The sequence below is a fragment of the Misgurnus anguillicaudatus genome, chromosome 25 (assembly GCF_027580225.2).
Source record: "Misgurnus anguillicaudatus chromosome 25, ASM2758022v2, whole genome shotgun sequence".
NCBI lineage: Eukaryota > Metazoa > Chordata > Actinopteri > Cypriniformes > Cobitidae > Misgurnus > Misgurnus anguillicaudatus.
This window is the reverse complement of record NC_073361.2, coordinates 10,843,692-10,866,538: the sequence shown is the minus strand read 5'-3', so window position 1 is coordinate 10,866,538 and position 22,847 is coordinate 10,843,692. Positions and strand designations below refer to the sequence as shown.

General features: G+C 40.0%; 1 protein-coding gene across 4 annotated transcripts in view; it reads right to left on the bottom strand.

The window, feature by feature from the left end:
- The window catches only part of pard3aa (par-3 family cell polarity regulator alpha, a), a 557,061-nt gene that overhangs the window by 143,229 nt on the left and 390,985 nt on the right, over window positions 1-22,847 (bottom strand). For all 4 annotated transcript variants that reach the window (XM_073864006.1, XM_073864007.1, XM_073864004.1 and 1 more), the window contains 2 exons: window positions 21,919-22,161; window positions 14,378-14,585 (listed from right to left, as the gene is read on the bottom strand). In XM_073864006.1, the coding sequence (XP_073720107.1) occupies window positions 14,378-14,585; window positions 21,919-22,161 (451 nt within the window). The remainder of the gene's footprint in view (window positions 1-14,377; window positions 14,586-21,918; window positions 22,162-22,847) is intronic.

The window sequence follows — 22,847 nt, the reverse complement described above, 5'->3', positions numbered from 1 at the left end:
AGGTATGTATTAATTCATCTAAGTTGAGGTAAAAATATAGTAAAATATTGAGAAACGGTGGTGTTTTCCTTTAACTGTTTTTGATGCAAGTCATCACATTCATAGTATGGCATTCATAACTTCCAAGTTGTCCTCGAAATTAGTGAAAAAAACAATTATCAGGCAACTATATATATTCGTCTCTTTAAATCTCTTTTAATGCTATGTCTATCACTAGTTAAGTGTACAATGACATCTTATGGTTACTTTACATGCTGAGACTCAAGGCAAGCATGCATTGTGTTTCATTTGTTATCCTCGCCATGCATTTCCAGGATGACCTCATACTCAACGGTCACTTTCCCATCCATCAACATGTTAAATGGATCATTTTATCAGACTTGCTATCCGACTCTGCAAGGCGAAACTGTAATAATTCGCTCTTTCTGGCTTTGTCACGTATAGCGTCTGGATCACTGCCTCCGCTTGTCTGATCAAACTGTTCACAGTGCACTTTTATGTCTTGTTAGGATTATAACTATCCCAGGGGAGTCGATTTAAAAATGCAAAAAAGTAGCTGCGCTTTTAATACTGATCAAAATGGTTTTCTTTTGCAAAGAAAAATTTGAAATGGTTCATATCAGAAGTAAGCATGTTTGCATGCATTCAAACAGGTCTGATACAACACACATGTTGCTATTTAAAATGTTCCCCTCAAAAAGCTTTTAAAAATTGAGTCCATCTTTAAACATACCACAGGAAATACAATATTGCATCCGGTTTTAACTTTACCCAGATTTCAAATCCGATTACCTCATTACCCCATGAAGAGGTGGATGTGACATCCTTACTGACATGAAAGCCAACATTCAAACCCAATTACCTCAATGCAATGGTGTCTGATCTCATGCAACAGAGGAAGATTTGGACCGATCTGATGGGAAAGTGAGACTGACTCTGTTTATCCAAAGCATGATGGCCAAAATTGAGATCTTTAGAGCAACGAATAGTCTTACCACAGCAAAGATTGGCAGCAATATCAGTAATTTTATTTTCTAACTTTTTTGTGCATTTATTTAAAAAGGATAGTGCAGAGCAGACAAGACAGTGTTGGGTGGAGATAAAGGAGCGGCAAAAAATATGTCGGCGCACTAACCACATTTAATTTCTAATTGAAAGGTGCATTTATATCATCATAGTATTAATTCAATTCAGTTACTATCAGCAATATACTAAACTTGTACATTTTAAGCAAAAACACTATAACGGCTTTAAGCCAAATTCAAATATTACTGCTTCGTCCATCTCCATTGCATAATTTGTAATCTGAGTATGGGCTTCCGCTTCCCAGGGTAGCATAAAATGTTAATAAAGCGGCATAATCTAACCCCTGACCACCTGGCCAAATATGCCATTTCAAAAGAGGCGAACAAGCGCTCGCACCATAATCACTTAATAAAAGCTTGCGTAATTTAAATTTCATTCATATTTAATATGAATCTCTGTTAAATCAACTACTTTATTTATTTTATTGAGTCTCTGAGAGCTCATTTTCTCCAAGGCGTCTGAGGTTATATCTCCGTGCGCCCTGCTGTGAGCGAAAGATGTTTGATTGGCAGGTTGATAATGGAATGGCGGGATAGAGGTGAGAATAGCTGGCTCTCTGTCCTCACACGTGACCCCCGGAGGAAGCTCGTCGATGAATCAGTTAGACCACAACGGTGAGGACTATTTTAAGAGAGATATGATATTTACACAGCTTCGTGTTAAACCTACAGAGGGACAATCTCACTTCTTTTGTTTTAATTTCTTTTCATTTCAAGAGGTCATGACACCAGCAATAACTCTGTCATAAGGAGAAGACAGATGGGCGATACCACCCGAGGTGTTGACATTTTGACAAGTGATCACTTTGCAATATCCCAGGTCCTTTGTGTTTCACTTCCCGTTCACTGACACACTCCTTAAATGTGAAGTGTTTTTCGATGTTAAAACGCTTTCGCCTATCTCTGTTTCTTTTTGTATAAGTCAATCATAGGTTGACACCTGAGGAGTGTAATCACGGGGGGATTCGACCAAAATGAACAGCGGCCGTGAACAGTGCTGTGTATTTGCAGTCGCTGTCTTTGTTGTCTTAGCGCCTGATTTCGCTAAAGAAATTATGCAAATCAGGTAACTGCACAAACACCTGCACAAAATCTTGTCTGGATGCAATTTACACATCACATATCCAGATCCTAAGGGTCGGTTTTGATAGGTTAGGTTGTGGAGTACAAAACAGACTACCATGATACTGCATACGCCATTTGGACTGTTATGTTTTTTTATTATGCAGTAATAAGTGATTTGCGTGTATAAAGTAGTGATCAAAAGTGACATTTGGGTGTGTTCTTTTAAATGCAAATGAGCTGATCTCTGCACTAAATGGCCTTGGTTGGATATTGCAGGTTGAGAGGCGATATTAAAAATCACATTTTCATGATACAGTGAGGAGAATAAGTATTTGAACACCCTGCTGTTTTGCAGGTTCTCCCACTTAGAAATCATGGAGGGGTCTGATTCTGAAATTGTCATCGTATGTACATGTTCACTGTGAGAGACATAATCTAAAAAAAATCTAGAAATCACAATGTATGATTTTTAACTATTTATTTGTATGATATTTGAACAACTGTCTATCAGCTAGAATTCTGACCCTCAAAGACCTGTTAGTCTGCCTTCAAAATGTCCACCTCCACTCCATTTATTATCCTACATTAGATGTTTCTGTTTGAGGTCGTTAGCTGCATAAAGACACCTTTCCACCCCATACAATCAGTAAGAATCCAACTACTAACATGGCCAAGACCAAAGAGCTGTCCAAAGACACTAGAGACAAAATTGTACACCTCCACAAGGCTGGAAAGGGCTACGGGGAAATTGCCAAGCAGCTTGGTGAAAAAAGATCCACTGTTGGAGCAATCATTAGAAAATGGAAGAAGCTAAACATGACTGTCAATCTCCCTCAGACTGGGGGTCCATGCAAGATCTCACCTCGTGGGGTCTCAATGATCCTAAGAAAGGCGAGAAATCAGCCCAGAACCACACGGGAGGAGCTGGTCAATGACCTGAAAAGAGCTGGAACCACCGTTTCCAAGGTTACTGTCGGAAATACACTAAGATGTCATGGTTTGAAATCATGCATGGCACGGATGGTTCCCCTGCTTAAACCAGCACATGTCCAGGCCTGTCTTAAGTTTGCCAATGACCATTTGGATGATCCAGAGGAGTCATGGGAGAAAGTAATGTGATCAGATGAGACCAAATTAGAACTTTTTGGTCATAATTCCACTAAACGTGTTTGGAGGAAGAAGAATGATGAGTACCATCCCAAGAACACCATCCCTACTGTAAAGCATGGGGGTGGTAGCATCATGCTTTAGGGGGAGGTTTCTGCACATGGGACAAAGTGACTGCACTGTATTAAGGAGAGGATGACCGGGGCCATGTATTGCGAGTTTTGGGGAACCACCTCCTTCCCTCAGTTAGAGCATTGAAGATGGGTCAAGGCTGGGTCTTCCAACATGACAATGACCCGAAGCACACACCCAGGATAACCAAGCAGTGGCTCTGTAAGAAGCAAATCAAGGTTCTGACTTGGCCTAGCCAGTCTCCAGACCTAAACCCAATAGAGAATCTTTGGAGGGAGCTCACACTCCGTGTTTCTCAGTGACAGGCCAGAAACCTGACTGATCTAGAGAAGATCTGTGTGGAGGAGTGAGCCAAAATCCCTCCTGCAGTGTGTGCAAACCTGGTGAAAAACTGCAGGAAACGTTTGATCTCTGGGATTGCAAACAAAGGCTACTGTACCAAATATTAACATTGACTTTCTCATGTGTTCAAGTGCTTGTTTGCAGCTGTATCATACAAATAAATGTTAAAGGGATCATACATTGTGATTTCTGGATTTTTCGGACCCCTCCGTGATTTCTAGGTGGGAGAGCTTGCAGAATGGCAGGGTGTTCAAATGCTTATTTTCCTCACTGTATGTCCCCTTTAAATATCATTGGTAGGATCATTTCGAAAAACATGTTATATGTACAAGTTGCATGGAAAAATATTGTTATTTTATGCTATTATTTACTTTTGTCTTACTATAATGGAGGCATTAAAGTGACTTTCCACAGCTCACATCCTTCAAAGCTTTAGTCATTAAATACCGCAGCTTGATTTATCCAAGACTGATTATGGTAAATATGAGTGGTCTGCTGTTCTCCAGTGTCTCTATAATTACCTTTTCTTGGTAAAGCGTCCTGTGTTTATGTTTGGCTAATGAATGACCATGTACTGCTTTTGTACAATTTAAAAAATCTGACTGCCCAGATGCAAAAGCATATAAAGCAAACAGACCACGCATTTTTCTTACGAGAGGAACCATTACCCATAATCCTTCCCAGCAACATGTTCACTCAAGGAAGAATAAACAAAGTGGGCTGGTGGGGGAGGCATCTGTGCTCTGTGCTCTTTTCCCTTCGGACCCCTGGAGGCCCCAAAGGGGTCACATCAGAGTGGATGAGTTGATAATGCAGAATGGTGGTACATGGAGGTCAGTGAAGGGGGGCAGAGAGGTTGGGGGGCTTCAAAATTACCAATTACATTCTATTAATAGTGTCCAGTAATGCAAGAGGCATGTCCACCCTCGAGCCAAAGTTGCCGTGACCAGTGGTGTAAAAACAAAAACTGTTTTCTTTCTCCCATGTGCTCCGCCCCCTCTCTGTGCCCCAGTTCACTCCACTGCACTCGTTTATGTTGTTACTCCCATTTCGATCTATCATTCTTCCAGTCTTCCAGCGGAAAACTCTTGGAATGCTCAGTGGGGTACAAATCTCGCAACTCAGCAAACCAGTGATAAGGGCCCCACCTACATACAGGTGGTGATGTCATGCATGGGCACTTGAATCAGGAAGTGAAATAAGTCACATAAGCATGTTACAATACAACAATTGGTCTGGTAAAAGCCCCTGCAATATTTTTACACTGCGTTGTCAATCTTATTTCCATTTTCTGTCCTTCATCTCCCACAATTTAATGTCGCACACGTACATGCAGGAAAACATGGACTGTCAGATATGAATAAACCTAATTGTCTGTTTCCTTTCTTTGTCTAAATGCACTGAGCCGTTTGGCATGCAAACAAGGCCTGGGGTTAGGTACGGACATCTAAACAAGCCTTACACGATTAGAAGCTAATGATAAAAGACCATATCAAAAGAATGCCAGACTCACTTATGCGTCTTGTATAATAATGCCTGCCGGACAAGAGCAGACAACAACGGTGACGTCTATCCTATTTCCAGGTCATTTGTTGAATGCTTGCATGCGTGTGGTAGTACAGTGGATGCAGATGACCTACAATGTTCATTAGATCTGTGTGCAGTCGGGTGTAAGATCTAACACCATTTAGACACGCAGTCACCTTAAGCCTGGAATATATTTGTATGCGAATGTATGCGCACGGACAAGCGCACAGCCTTGCAAAGTAAAGTATACTTGACTCGTACGTGTACACAGACATTCCACACATGGGCATTGCCACAATATGCAATGCATCATCTGGCATAAATATTTTCCTCTAGGCGCATGCGTGACTTACCCATTTAATATATATATGAAGATTGTACAGATTGATTGTACTGGCAGATGTATAAATGTAAGAGTATGTTTGCACAACAATGATGTACTGAAAATAGCAAAGTATTCCCTTCCTTTATTCAAGTGCAGATCACATTGTTTTTAAAACAATCCCTGTTCACACAAATTTGCAAAAACGACAAAAAATGTTTTGCATTGTGCATGCCAGACCAACAGTTGGCAATGCCACACAATGTCTATACACGTAACAACATCGTTTTAAAGAATTTGACTTTATGGGCACTTACATAGAGGAATAGTGTGTTTTTTACGTAAACGTATGCGCACAGTTGAACCCACAGCATTGCGAAGTATAGTCAGTCCAAAAACACAGTTTTTTTGTGATTGTTGTGGGCAAAAATCCTCGATCTTGTGGCAAGTTTTCTTAAAAAATGCAATGGAATATGCAGGATATTTATCGCGGGAACTTGCAAAAATTGCAAAAACTGCCTTTTCAGCTTTTCAATGATGTTCATGTCACATAATCACGTCACTTTATAGCATTCCCATGGCAACAGGACACATGGCTGCGCTTGTGTGAAGTAAATGCAACATTTTTCAACTTTCTGCTAAGATATATGTGATTTTTGCTGCGAAAATGCAGGGATAATCATGCAAGCCCCGCATATTTTGCGCACGGAAATCTGCAATTTATGCTGCGGAAGTGCGGCGTATTTAAAAATGTGGCCCCGCATAAATATGTGGACTTTGGCTGATTATCCGTTGAATCATGCGATCGCATAATCACGTTTTTCTGCATGACATTCGACGCATATGCATTGCGACAAAATACAATTTATCTGCTGGGCTATATACTACATTCTTCTGTAGGTGCATGTGTGACCTATGCGTACAACGTATACAGGGTTTAAAAAATCTGGCGATGAAATTTGCACAAATTTGCTCAGTTTCGATAAATAAGGTTGATAGTGTAATAAAGCAGAATTTTCATAACGGTCTTTGATGGACTCAATTAACCAGAATACACTGTGCGAAACTGAGTCATTAGCTCCACCCACTAACCTCTGATTGATGCAGCCTTCAGGCTTGTTCGACTTCATTCAGCGCGGCAAGAACCGACTTTTAAAGCGATTTTGACTAGTGCATGACATCCGACGAATATGCATTGCGACAAAATACTATTTATCTCCTGGGCTACAAACTACATTCTTCTGTAGGTGCATGTGTGACCTATGGGTACAATGTATACAGGGTTTCAAAAATCTGGCCATGAAATTTGCACAAATTTGCTCAATTTCGATAAATAAGGTTGATAGTGTAATAAAGCAGAATTTTCATAACGGTCTTTGATGGACTTAATTAACCAGAATGCACTGTGCGAAACTGAGTCATTAGCTCCACCCACTAACTTCTGATCGATGCAACCTTCAGGCTTGTTCGACTTCATTCAGCGCGGCAAGAACCAACAGCCGAATGACGTCAAAGTTCCGCGAGAGCGATTTAAAGCTTTTAAAACGATTTTGACTTGTGCATGACATTCGACGCATATGCATTGCGACAAAATACAATTTATCTCCTGGGCTACATACTACATTCTTCTGTAAGTGCATGCATGACCTATGCGTACAATGTATACAGGCTTTCAAAAATCTGGCGATGAAATTTGCACAAATTCGATAAATAAGATTAATAGTGTAATTAAGCAGAATTTTCGTAACGTCTTTAATGGACTCAATTAACCAGAATGCACTGCGCAAAACTGAGTCATTAGCTCCACCCACTAACCTCTGATCGATGCAGCCTTCAGGCTTGTTCGACTTCATTCAGCGCGGCAAGAACCGACTTTTAAAGCGATTTTGACTTGTGCATGACATTCGACGCATATGCATTGCGACAAAATACAATTTATCTCCTGGGCTACATACTACATTCTTCTGTAGGTGCATGTGTGACCTATGCGTACAATGTATACAGGGTTTCAAAAATCTGGCGATGAAATTTGCACAAATTTGCTCAATTTCGATAAATAAGATTAATAGTGTAATTAAGGAGAATTTTCGTAACGTCTTTAATGGACTCCATTAACCAGAATGCACTGTGCGAAACTGAGTCATTAGCTCCACACACTAACCTCTGATCGATGCAGCCTTCAGTCTTGTTCGACTTCATTCAGAGCGGCAAGAACCGACTTTTAAAGCGATTTTGACTTGTGCATGACATTGACGCATATGCATTGCAACAAAATACTATTTATCTCCTGGGCTACATACTACATTCTTCTGTAGGTGCATGCGTGACCTATGCGTACAATGTATACAGGGTTTCAAAAATCTGGCGGTGTGCATAGAGTACACCCACACTGTTTTGATGACGATAACTGCATCATGCGCACTGTACGTGGATCCTTGCGTACAAAAAATGACTATACTTTGACTAAACTATACTTTAAAAAACATGACCTTTGAAATTAATCAAAAGTTTTATTTCTATGCCTCCCCCTCAAAAAAACTGTGTAAGGGCTCAGTCACACCAAAAGCGTTTATGGCAGTTGCAGGCGCCTTTTTTGAATGATATTCTATGGGCAGGGCGCGTTTGCGCGCTGTTTATGCGCGCCGAGCGCCTTGCGGTTTTCTGCCGCCTGCCGCGCACGCGTTTTTGAAGGAGCGCTGAGAGCGGAGGAGCGCCTGACGTCATTCGCGTCTTCCATTGTCCAATCGAATGCGGGGAGAGGCGGGCCTTACGTTGTGGCAAGAGAAGTTTACAGTTGCTTTGAAGAACCGGACTCCACTCGCTCACTCTCTTCTGCGTGTTTGTGCTCCTCTCACACTCAAACAAGGTCAGAGCAAGCGCCCTCTTTTTAAAGTTTCTGCTAATATGACAGTTAACAGCAAAAGAGCGCTCACGCTTCAATATTTGATTGACAAGACAGCTGACTCGGTGGTTGCTTAGCAATATGAAAAGCCGCGCTGCACTGCTCTTTTTTAAAAAAGGCAGTGCGTCGCGCCTTGCGTTTGCAAGCGTTTAAAGCGCTTTTGGTGTGACTGAGCCCTAAGTCAACGGTCAAAACGAATAAAAACTTTACATTTTTTGTTGAAAATGATGTTTTGTAAACGACCTATAAATGTATTATCTCCTATTTACCTTATTATTACACTGCACCATCCCTGTGTTGCTGCAGTAAAAGATTCGATTCCTCATTGTTTTTCAATTTAACTTTTTATCCTCTCTCTGTTTTGTTCACTCTCTTTTTTCTACTCCTCCTCTGTCTTTCTGTTCTTGTTTTTAGTGCTCTTTCAATCAGCGTGTCCATTAAGCGCAGAGCTCATCAAAGCACGTTTACCCACGCATGCAGATGAGCTCAAATTGCAGTGTATTGCAAACGCCTCTGAAACCTCCTCAGGGGGGAGACAGGGTGTGTGTGCGCCTCGGTGAGATGGAAACAGTAAATGACGGCTATAGTTAAAACAGGCCTTGAGAGACTTCAGATGAGCGTTTATTGCTGCAGGGCTAAATCTGTATGTGTGCGGACAAAAGTCACAATGAGCACGATCCGCACTCTCCTGGTAAGGTGCGTGCACGTTTGTGTGTGATCTTCTTGGTGATGGGCGTGTCTGATGGCTCTCAGAGGAAAGGTACAGTGGATGTAATGAGAATAATTGAGGGCTGGGTTGTGTGCTGAGTGAGCGTCTCTTGGAGACAGAACTGCGTTTCAGATTTTATTGAACATTTAAACCCTTCCCACTCTCTCTCTCTCTTTAACACAATAAAAACATATTGTTTCTCACCACAAGTAATATGGCTTTATATTTTGCTCTCTTAATCTATAAATTGGTGGTTTTGTGGTAAATTAAGCATAACTGTTGTTTTATAATAACTCATACTTAGCGCTATTAAAGGAATAGTTCATCCAAATACAAAATCCTCTCATAACTTACTCACCCTCATTGGGATCAATATAGCGAAGCTCCAAAAAGCAGATACACATAAATCAAAAGAGACTTTCATATTTGGGTGAACTATTCTTCTAAGTACCTATGGTTTGTGCTACAAATATGAATGATCCCTCAAATTAAGGGGCTTGTTTGGAAGATGCACTATTACTTTAAGAGATCAGATCATCTAGCAACCATCCAGAACATTATAACAAAAGTAAAAAATGATCAGAATGCCCTAGCACCCACATAACAACATCCTGCCAACCACCATCAAGCCATGTATGGTGGTAAACAGTTCTGCAATGGTAAATTTGGTACACAAACTCATGTGGACAATTCTAGGGCCGAAACATAACAAAACAAGCCTAGAAAAAGGTGTGGGTGGCCAAGGGAAATCTGATCACTGCTGGTAACATAAACTAAGGGACACCTGAAGTTTATTCCATCTCATCACTGACGCCATAAATCCAATATTGCTTTTGTCTACAAGGACGTTGATCTTCGCTATGCATGCACCAGGTGTTTTTAAGAACTCAATATGATGTGAATCTGAGCAACTCTTCACAATGACCTCAGGACACCTCCAAAACAGTCCTCTTTTCAACCTCGCAAAGTACACTTCATTTGAATGGAATGTGTGCATAGGCGTTGGATGCATGCAATACCTCCACTGGCCTACAGGGGTCCATCTGAATGGATTTGTACTCTTTAATGGTACAGTTGTATTATTAAAGCGGAATTGAACCCTAGACATTCTAGCCTGTTATCATGGTAATTTATTTCCATTTTGCATTTTACATCAGAAATTGCACAATTTCGATAAATAAGATTGATAGTGTAACAAAGCAGAATTTTCGTAACGGTCTCAATTAACCAGAATGCACTGCGTGAAACCGAGTCATTAGCTCCACACACTAACCACTGATCGATGCAGCCTTCAGGTTTGTTCGCCGCAAGAACCGACAGCCGGATGACGTCAAAGTTCCACGAGAGCGATTTAAAAGCAAACTCATCCGTATGTTTTGTGAATTGCTCTCGCGGTACTTTGACGTCATCCGGCTGTCAATTCTTGCGGCGCCGCATGAACTCGAACAAGCCTAATAACTACTTTTACCGCTCAACCTGCTCCCAGATCAACTCAAGTCAACTTGAAGTTAGCCGGCAGAAGAACCCAACCAAAGAGTAACTTCGCTTTTACCGTCTGTGAAGGGGAAATAACCAAAACCCTTGATAAAAGATGACTAGAACCTGTGCAGTTTGTGGATGTAAGGACACCAAATTCAGGTCACCGGGAGTTAGTTTTTATGTTTACCTCAACGCGACCCTCAGTTGACACACCACTAACAGATTACTTGAAAAATTGGAATATGCAGCCAACACTTTCGTCAGGAGGACTTCGAGTACTGTTTTTCAGCCCGGTTTTTCCGTGGACTCAGGTAATGTAAAATGATAAAAATATCAAACATAATTTGGCTTTAGTTGTTGCTTGTTTTGTGTAACTACGGTAAACATTACTACGTAGAAAGTTATTATCATGTTATTATTATGAACAAGAGCAAAGCAAGCTAACGTTAGCTCATCCTGTGCAGCTGTCAATCAAAGAACGTTATCATCTAATGTCAATCATCTCGCCTCAAGACCCGCCCCAATTTAGAACATTCAGAATATGTAGTCGTGCATTTTTCTTCTGGTGATTTGAAGACGCATCAAATTACAGTTACTGTAGCAGTTAAAAGCTTTAATTTTTTATATGGGGTAAGTACATTTGATGGCAGCACAATATAGTGTTGGAGCATAATGTTGTTTTAGGGTGGAGTTCCGCTTTAAGGGTACTTCCTGACCTCTACCCACATCTCTCATATATGGCCTCCATTGTTGATTGATTTCATTGACTAACTTGTCAATTGATGCCCCCCTTGGCACGGTTGCCATCTTGTGGATAAACTAATCACTTAAATAAATGAAATGAGCATGTGCAACCTGTTTGTACAAGGTATGTTGTTACACAAAAGTCTGGCGGTATCCATACAGTACAAGTGGACTATTCTGATGAAGAAATCTGTATCATGCACACCTTACACTGACACTCAAGCCGCCTCCATTCCATAATGACACGACTGTCGGACTTCGCCCCCTAGTGGCAGTCGTAATGTAGTTTCAGTATAATTGTAACATGGGAGAGAAGCTCATTTTTTTAGCGCAAGAGCCTTCATTCCAATATTTATCATAGTGAAATAAATAAATGAACGCAAATGAATGAAACAATAAACAACTATGCAATGCAATTTTTGAACATGGAAACAAGATTAAAATAACTTATACATATTAAATTAATAATATATTGCTTATCATTAATTAATAGTTTTTTTAAGGATTTAAATGTTACTGATTAAGATAAACAAAAATTTATATTATTAAGATTAATAATGTTCACCTCACATACAGTTTTGTTTGGAATACACTAAAATGCATCACTTCCGGTCGGCATATAACATGCGGTGTAGTCGCACAAGTTCACATTTTTTAATGGATCCAACGCTCAAAAACGATCCGAAAATTAACGCAGCCCCTTTGCGACTCTCCATAGGAAATGAATGCCTTACGGTTTGTTGGCCATTGTTTGTCATGTGCAGTGGAAATGCGCTTCACACACATGTAAAAAGTGAACTATACTTGGGCCTTTAATCGTCCTGTAATAAAAACAGCCCCAAAATCCCAAAGACGTACCTCGAAAATGGCACCATGCATAAATACACTGTAAAAATTCCTAAAAAGTTTTATGTTTAATCAATATGAAATTGCAATCCATTTAAATTTTCTTGACTAGATAGGAGTTGCTATAAATTATAAAAAAGCTAATAATAAACAAAGCTAATTCAACTTTATTTTTTATAATTTATAGCAACTTCTCACTAGTGAAGAAAGTTAAAATGTATTGTAAATTCAAGTTGATTAAACTTAAAAATTTAAATCCAAACTAGAATTTTACAGTATATCATAAACTCTTAAAATGCTGGGATGTTTCAATCCAGGGTTGGGTACAATATGAACTCAACTTATGGGTTAAATAAAATGTCAATATTGTAGTGTTTGTAACCCGTGAGTTGCCAGTTCGAGGCTCACGACTGGCGGGTAGCAACTGTGGTGCCCTTGGGCAAAGCACCTTAACCCCAATTGCTCCCCAGGTGCTGCTCTGGATGTGTGTGTGTTCACGACTTGCACTGGGTGTGTTCACTATTCACTGGATGGGTTAAATGCAGAGGTCACATTCCAAGTATGGGTTACCATACATTGGCAAATACATCACTTTGACTTTCTATCGAAACAATCTAGCATAGTTTCATTTAATAATGGTTCGGTAAAAAATTGTCAAACCCAACTGTTGCTTCAAAATAACCTAGAACATGTTTATATTTCACCCAACCATGGGTTGAAACAACCCAGCATTTTTAACAAGTGTAGAGACCTGCAAGTTGAGTTTTTTTCACTTGGGCCAGAAGTCAACCATTTCCTTACGTTACATTCACACGGGGCATAAGCGCTAACGCTTTCCATTCACTTTTAATGGGTGACGTCAAGCGTTGCCAAACTAAATTGTGGATCCGTCAGAAGTTGAACATTTCTCAACTTTTCAAGCGGCATTGCGTGCGTCAGCCGATCAGATCGCCTTATGCAAATAACCTAGGCAAAGCCATTACGTTTATGGAAGACCAGAGCATGTGTAGTGGCCACTGTGATTGGCTGTTGGTCATGCTTCAGACAAGCCTTCCGTCAACCGTTAACGCTTCTGTCCCATGTGAATGTCCGTTACGCTATAGCAACACACAGAGCACACTATTGTAGCAACCACACATCACATACCAACCACATAGCAAAGGCACCATAGCAACTGCAATTCAAGGCCCTTGCAACCACCCAGTTTACCCAGAGTACTTATATAGTTAATGAATCAAAAACCACAATCTAACATTTGATTACAGCTTTGTAATTGTCTACCACCTTCTATCCACAGGACATACAAGTGTGGTAGAGCACAAATCAAGGGGGCACTATAACCAACCCTTCAGTGCTCATAAAACATGACCTGGAAACACTTGTCATTTTTATTGTTCATTACGGCACAGCATGCCAAGTAATCCCATTACGCTAAACCGCCTCAAAACAACTTATTGTGCAGATAAGAGCGTGTATAATTTATGCAGGATTCAAATGAGCACCAAATCAGAATAATTAATGGATGCCCCAGCTTAATTAGCCCACCGTTTACCGCATTCTCCAAAATGGATGCATGACCCACTATTTCAAAGAGCCCAGAGGGGCACGGGAAGAGCAGGAAAACACCTTTTCGTGATAGCAACCCCTCAGAAGTGTTTTATCTTGTCCCTCTAAAAGGGCTTTGCTTGCTTGCTCACTTCAGGCTGTTGTGAAGCCTAGTAAATCTTAATCCTCCACACGGATTTATTTTCAAAATGTACACTTGTTTGGATGTCTTTGCAAATGACATTCAGATGACTTACTGCTTTCTATATGCAAAATGTCAGTTTTGTAAGCATCTACCTGTACATGCCCTGTTTTGCAATCAAATCGCATCCTCGCATTAGCAGCAATCAGGTGGTTATGAAGTTTGGGCTTCGCCAAGGCTGAATTTGAGAGGGTATTTTGCCATTGATGAATAAAACATTTTCTCTTATTAAACATAATCTCTATCAAAAGTGCCCCAGGCCTCCCTAAACATCGAAACTAAAAGTGAAGGTGAGGGCTTCCTATACTCAAACATAGCGGAGAGATCAAGTCACACCATTGCAAGCTAAATGAAGTGATTTTTGTCCTACCTGAACATGTCACCAAGGCCCTTCAGCATGCCTTTCTTGGCTTTACTCTTGTCTTTTTTGTCTTTCCCCGTCTGGTCCTTCTTCCTGTCATCTCTGTTACGGCCTCCATTCACCTGCTTCTCAACACCTGCTGATCCGAGGGTCAGGTCGGTTGTCGTGGAAATGGAGTCACGGCCTGATCGCGAACTTTCTTCTGTGTCTTCCTCCACTAAAATGAGAGCGAGAGAGAGAGTAATATATTGAAGGATATTGAGTAATACTGTAATCTCCTGAAAATTTACAACACATTAGCATCAGGCTGGATTTACCAAATGAAAAATTTTCCCCAAGTGACCAATTGCAAAACTGAAGTAAATACTGTAAGTATTAAAGGGGCTACATGTAGGTTATTACTTAAAAAAATCTTTAAGATAGAGTTTTCATTTGTATATTTATGAGCCAACCATAATGTAATAAAAAGAATGACACCTTGAGTGTCCGAATTGGCGCGAAATTCAAAATGTGACGCCATGCGCGTTCTCGTCTACTTGGGCGTCCCATATAGACGCGTACGCCAGCCATTAGTAAACAGCGGCAATCGCTAGCATGTTTCAAATAGGCTCTGTAGACGTAAAGAAGCGACCAACTTCCAGCACAATCCAGACACTCACAGAAACTCCTCGTAGGTTTAAAAAAATCCTTATCTAGTGCGGCCAAAATAGAGCGTGATCGGCGTCGGGGCAAAGACAAGATAAACATCGGATTGGCATTTGATTCTTGGAGGGAGCTTCGGTCAGCGCTGGGTATAAAAACAGACCTCGAGCTGGCTTTCTTTTTACTGCAAAGGTAAGACATAGTTACAGGGCATCTGTAATATATTATTTTATTGTTTTTGTGGTGTAATGCTAACGATAGCATTGTTTTTGTGGTGTAATGCTATTGATAGCATGTAGCACAGGACCGTTTCAAAAGTTACTTTCTTATATGAATTATCTTTATTCAGAGCACGAGTGCATTACGATTGTGAGTGTCGGGAGTGTGTTTTACAGTGTCGTGTTACAAAACTTTTAGAAGTAGACTTCTGTTGAAAATATAAAGTAGCACTGCAACATTTTACTAAAATATGGTCTGTCAAACAATAACCTTACAGTACTGTAATTTTTCATACATTTGTAAACATGCTGGTGAATCTCAATGAGCTGTCTGTGGTCGCTACGGCAACTCTGGTTGTTGTGGTCGTGCTCATACGAGTGTGCCTACCAAGAACAAGCATGAGACTGGCTGCAGTTTCTATAACGGCCACTGGTGTCAGTAACGGTTAGAAATTTCTGAACTTACGGAGAGCCCCTTTAAGTATGGTCCTTAAAATTATTTTGGAAACTATTTAAAGTTTCAGGATAACAATAAGCAGAGCTCTCTAGTCTCACGCATTCACCGTGAGACAAACGCATTTCAGTCAGTTCACACGCCACACGTATTTCTCACGCTGAGAAGTAAGAGATTAATTGTTCTGCTATATACAATTAATGGACAAGGCGCAGGCATACGCAGGGCAGTTCTGCTTTGAGTTTTTTAAGTGTGCTCAACTTTACGCAGCGCCGCAAGGACTGACAAGCAGATGACATCAGAGTACAGCGAGAAATCTTGCAGAGGAGGCTGATTTCAAAACGCTCTCACGTTACTCTGATGTCATCCACTTGTCGTTACTTGCAGCGCCCCATGAAGTCGTACACACATTCTGGTTAAATGATATCCCGCTGCAAGCATGTTCGTTACTAACATGTATGATTCTATGCTTTAGAATGTAGTGAAGTAATGTTTTTCCCAATACAAACAACCTAATAAAGCACAGATGCTTGGAAAATTTAACTAATGTAACTACGTATTGTCCACCTCTGCTATCAAGTCCAACTTAATTCAATTTAAGCGGATAATAGTCAGTTTTACTGGCATTTTCGCAGCACCCACTATGAAAACCAGCCATTTTGTTGAACGTTTGCCACTCAACAGGGCGACGTGAAAAGTGACGTCAATGCATACCCTCTATTGATTATTATTGGCAAAACCATGGTTTGACTACAGTAACCATGTTTTTTTTAACTGTAGTAAAACCATGGTTAATTTTTGTATGGGTTATTTAGGGTAGCACCTTTCATATTTGCTTTAGAAAATGTTAAAATCGATTTAAACTAAAATAGCTGATCCCACTGTTGAATATATAATGAATTTAAGCTAATACAGAGTCTCAAGTTGGTAACATTAAGTATCTTAAAAAATGAAATTTAACCAAACCTGTATGAGAGGCCTTTACCTTGACTAAAGAAGAGATCCAAACTTTGAAGTCTAAAGGCACCCCATTATCTCGTTGCTTCTAAACTTTATCTAAAACCTAAAGGGTCACCAAAGCACGCCCATCTCAGCCAAATTCGATAACTTAGCCGCACTGCAGGAAGCCTACTAGCCTTATTCCTCACTGACCCAATAAAACTTACAGAAGTGAACTCAGAAGTTCAAAAAGCTGAGATAGAAAAGTCCATCTTTTTATCACCTCACTGCTCTGAAGGTCTTCACAGTCCATATCTTTATTGTGACTTTGAGGGACTTTTATTGACTTTATGTGACTGCCGAAGGTCTGGTTTAGACGATACTCAGAATATAAAGAGATACGATTTTTTTTAGTCTATTGACAGCTGTATTTTTCCTTGAAATGTGTGTGCACAAAAGTAGAGATCTCTGTTAAAATCTGAGAAGAAAGCAAATTATTTACTGATTGTTTCCCGTTCTCTGCGCACACAATAAATCATCGATGATATTTCAGCACACCAGAGACTTTGAATCCCCCTCTAAAGCCACTTTCGAAACAATGAGCAATAACTTGGCAAAGAGTTCAGCTCTCCTAATGGACGAGAAACAGGAAGATCGTATTCTCAAAGCACTTCAAACTCTGATAGCCCATGAATTTTGTAAAGCAAAATTTTATGGATTCCAGTCAAAGGGATGATACACTTCATAAATGATTTATTAATGCTAGCAGCCTGACGTCTCTGCGGGAGCGTTTTATTTTCGACTATCGTTTGCAATGCTAATTCGTGTCCCATCACCTATCTTTGGGATATTTTTCATATCAGCGTAATCACAAGGGACCACACAGCTGGCTAATCATTTCCATTTTAGCTCTCGTCAGATTACAGCTACTGTCTCCATTGCTGATGGTCTGGACGTAATAAATTCGTCACTAATTGTAAGTTTAAAAACATTCAGAAAAGAGAGAAGAAATGATAGGCCGCTAAAAGCAAAGTGCTTTTCAATAGAGTAATGTAACAGCGGAGATGCGCCGCCGATGACAGATGCCTGTGTGATTAGGGCTTATTAATACCCCAGCGATCTCTGATGCCAGCTACAACTTTGATGGCTGGAAGAAAGGCTCTTATCAAAGAGAGAGGCCATCGTGGATTATTTTGCACAGTTAGATGAGCAGTTCAATGCTGGTGAGGGGAAGAGGTGGGGTGCTTGTTTCCAGGCTGATACTTTTGTAGCATTCACTTTGCGCAAGTACTTATCATTGATTTTTTTTTCGTCAGTTCCCAAGGACATTCGCACTAGAATAGTGTAATGCAAAAATATAAAGATTTATCGCAGGTTAATTTTTTTTGTTTCATTGTCTGATAAATGCTAAGAAGGTTTGTTGGATATCATTTTCATCACTTTTTCTCTGCTTATCGGATAGCTCAGAGCAAGCTCGACACATCTCTGTATCTCCATATCTGAGCTGCATGCGGCAATTAAAAGCAAGCTTTGAAATTGAACGACTGCGCTAATTTCCACAGCTCTTAATAGCGCCGTCACAGAGACCGAGTATGTTTGATGAAAATCATTTGGCCCCCTGGGATCGTTTTTTCTAGACCAAGGGGCGACAAAAACTTTTTACAGTAGTTGTTCATTATTGCATGGAATTAGAAAAGATAAAATGGAAAATAATACAAAGTTTAAATTGGACCGTGCACATTTATAAACACCCCTCATTAGCTTCGTAGTCAATACAGCAGCAACTTCACAAATCAAGAGCGTGTTTTCATCAGAATGGTTATCACAGTACGTTACGGTTTTGCTAATTGTTGACTGAAATGTGAAAAGAAATAAATTAGGGTAATTAACACGAAATTTCAGCTGCGCAGGACTGAGTAGTAAATGTTTTGACACAGCAATCTTTAGACGTCTCTTTTTGACGTGCCGCTGTATCCATTCATTCTTTTGAACGCCGATCACTTCTAATAGTCTTGAAATTGGCACTCTGGCTAAAAACCCGACGGGGAAAAAGAGGCGAGCACATTAAAGCCTGATATTTAAGAAACATAAAACATAGCAAAACACATCCTAACTCATTTTCTCGGCTGGATATCTCTCCGTGACACATTTTTCCTCGGGTGATGCCAAATTCACATTTTATGTAAATAAAAGTGTCGGCGTGAAAAGAAAAAGCCTGCCCTTATCTGTCAACTTTTGACTATTAACCTTGGTGACAGGCATAGGCGGGTTCCTCTTATCTAAATTGAAAAACAGAGTTATTTGAATATCGGAAGCAGAGAAATGCAATATGCTGGAATCTTACGCGTTTGCGCTCTATTGCTCTTTGGAAGAGATAAGACGGTATTTAGCCAAATGTGGACATAGCTTACAAGAACAAAGGGATTCAGGCAAATAATTTGACTTTTTTTATTTCTGTTCCTTTTTTAATGAAATCTTTTAATGGGGAACAAAGTAATAGTGTGATTTTTCTTCTATTTCTCTGGCAGGTGTTATTTCTTTGACAGGTCTGTCTGGCAGTCTTCATGAACTCATCCGAACACACACACGGTAAGTGAGAAAAACACCTGACCAGCATTTGACAGCACTAGGGACTTGCTTCATTCAAATCTTTGTCACGTGTACATTTCATCGCTTCATTTCCTTTTCAAACAATGTTAAATTTTATAAATAGGAAACTGCTTCAATTTTAAATTAAGGGGTTAAGTCCATTATCCTGATAGTATTAAAACTAAGCACATTACATTTCTGATGATACTGCATGACTTTAAACTAACATTATCAGATCAGACACAGTATGTATGCTTAATACGTTAACAGTTTTTCTTTTTTTAATTATAGTTTTGCTACATAAGCAAACAAGAGGTTATAATAATGTTGTAAAAGCGCATTTGAGATGTACACTGTAAAAGCATTGCAGCATATAGTTAATACAACTTGGTTTTGCAAGTCAATTCAACCTATTATTTTAAAGGGGCAGTGAACCAAAATATCAATTTTAACTTGATATTTTGTTATATAAGAGGTCATCATGCTTAAATGAACATCCTGCAAGCTTGAAAACTGAAAACTTCCTCTTTCAGTCGATTCAGGAATGTGCTGAAATGTGACGTCAGATTAGAATTTAAACACATCCTCCATACAACGACCACTTTTAGCCCCTCCCACAGCTTCGCATACCACACGTGTGGCCAGGGGCAAAGCAAACCATGCAGTGTCTCAACAATCAGTAAACATGATTGCCAAATATAACCAAAATTAATTTTAAATACAATTTTCCTGAGAGACTTTTATTTTGCGCAGTGATCTGTTACCCATGGAGTACCCATGGAAACTGAGTTTTCGGTTGTGGAAGAACCCAGACGCTGTATAATAATTAACTCAGAGGCTCGGAACATAACAATAAGAATACGTGGTTAAAGTTTGTTTTTGAAGAAGTTCCAGCTCGTGTAGGGAGTGTTTGTTTACTTTGTGTACCGTGGATTCATTTGTAAAGAAGCCAGAAGTCAATGCTGGATTTGCAGACAGACTTTGATTAAAAGCACCACTAATATTGGATCTGACAGGAATGACACAGCAGTATACAAAGTAAGTGAAACATTTTACTTTATTTAAGTTACTATGTTTAACTGTTGCTTTTTTAGAAGAGATCGCTTGATATGTCCCGTTTTAACATCTGTGTCTAAACACGTATGTTTGACTGTTTTAATTTATTAAAAACATTAAACGATTAATAAAGATGCAACACTTAACAATCCTATTTTTACACATTAATGTTTTTAAAACAATTCCCCACATGTAATGACGGGGAATGAAGCTATCCCATCATAGAAGTGGGCGTTTACGTCCAGGACTTCAATGCGGCCCGCCTCTTCAAATGAAAATGTCATATTTTTAAAGGGGACATTTCACAAGACTTTTTAAATATTTAAAAGAAATCTCTGGTGTCCACAGAGTACGTATGTGAAGTTTTATCTCAAAATATTATATCGATAATTTATATTAAATGTTAAAATTGCCACTTTGTAGGTGTGAGCAAAAATGTGCCGGTTTTAGGTGTGTCCTTTAATATGCAAATGCACTGATCTCTGCACCAAATGGGAGTGGCGTTGTTGGATAGTGCAGATTAAGGGGCAGTATTATCCCCTTCTGACATCACAGGGGAGCCAAATTTTAATGACCTATATTTTCACATGCTTGCAGAGAATGGTTTACCAAAACTAAGTTACTGGGTTGATCTTTTTCTTTAACATTTTATAGGTTAATAAAAAGGGGACCCAGTTATAGCACTTAAACATGAAAAAAGTTAGATTTTCATGATATGTCCCATTCAAAACAGTTTAATAAATTAAACAAATCTAAAATATGAAATGAAAATAAATTGCTGCCACGGGCCAATCAGTGAACCATAAAAATAAACCCACATTTATTAAGTGTGGCGAGGAAAGATGAAGCAAAAACTCATTTAAGGGCTGCAGGCATAGCGATCCTTTAAAAACTCTTTTAAGGTCCCATTACACAAAATGTCTGGCATGTACGTCTGGAAATTCATTTGGTCATGGTTGAAATGAATACTGAAATGTATACACATGCTTATTGGCTGTTAATTTCCTTTTGAGTCTTGGACGTAAGGCCTGATCTTTTCACAGCAAGGAGTCTTCTCCTCTGCTATTCTGATCTTGAGAAAAGCAAAGCACGTTCAGGTTGGACCCACAGCCTTGTTTCTCTGCCGAGTACTGACTGTAAACTAAAGCTAAATTGCTGCTTGATTTGTGATGCTCTCAGCCATTCATTGTGCAAGACAACCGATGTAATTGGCATTGATATTGTGTCACATTGCCTTTATAGTGCTTGCGCAATTATGGTAATAGCGCAGTGATTACATGAGCTGCCATTTTCAATATACAAGAGAAAACGCAAGGTTAAGGAAATGCAATGGCTGGACCGAGCAATGATGAAGTTGAACCAACATTTATGTGAAGTAAGTGCTGCTTGCCAAAGCAAAACATGCTGGGATGGTGTGGGTGGTTGCCAGTGCATCGCTACATACTGTAGTTGCAAAACTATTAAAGTGGTCTTCAACAAGTGGGTTGTTTAAAACATTTCTGGGTTGATTCAATCCAACGGCTGGGTCCCTTTTGACCCAAAGCTGGGTTGAATTAAAGTTTAATACTGAGGGTTAAAGGGTTTGTTCCACTATAAGAAATAAATAATAAAATGACAGGAAATATCATCTGGTGGCTGGAAGCCATACTTACACGTCTCCATCCCCTCATCATCGTCCTCGGGACTGACTATGCTCACACCTGGATTGTCGTATGATTTGTCGATGGCCGCCCGAAAACTCTCATTGCAGCCCCTTCCCCTGACGATTCTGGGGCGGGGCCTGTGAAAAGGGACGTCTCCGTTGAGCGTCACCTCGGCAACAGCTGTCTGGAGGCTCTCCAAGGAACTAGACTTCTTCAGACCCAGCGACGGTCCCACATCTCGCGTGGAGTTGCCTTTGGGTGGAGAGAGAAATTATGTCTCATTGTTTTATTCTTAATAAATCTTTCTCTCCTAATTCATTTTTGTAATGTACATGCCTTGCAGAAGACAAATGTGCGTACTGAGGTCATGTTTATCGGCAGATGGAGGGTGGAAAATAATATTGAATATAAATGGCTCCTCTGGATGCAAAGTGAGGTGTCAGGCACATTATCCGTCATGAGGCAAAAAAAAACACACATTTTCAACTCTTGAGATAATTTTTGCTTCTTTTCCCCAATGTGTATGTGTGTGTAAGCGTTTTACATTCATAGGCAGAGGGAAGGAGAGAAAGAGAGGGAGCACATAACTGCTCTCTGTAGTTTAAGGCACTGATGGATGGCCCAAATATGAGGCCCATTATCTTCCCTGTGTGGTCGTGGGGGGAGGCAGGGGAACGGATATGGAGAACAAGAAGGAGGTAGAGCAAAAGCTTGTAGACTAAACATGCGAGAGTCGTGCCATTCGGATCAGAGAAGCGGGTCCTGAACGAAACTCCCCGAACTTGACTGCCTAATGGCCTTTTCATGCATTTAATCCACTTGTTCTTTGTTAAGGGCCCCTTACAACGACACAGTAGGCCTGTACTTCAAACAACAGGAGACATCATTAATCCTTCTTATGAAATTCTGTGCTGGAGGATTTCTAAAAATTGCCAAAA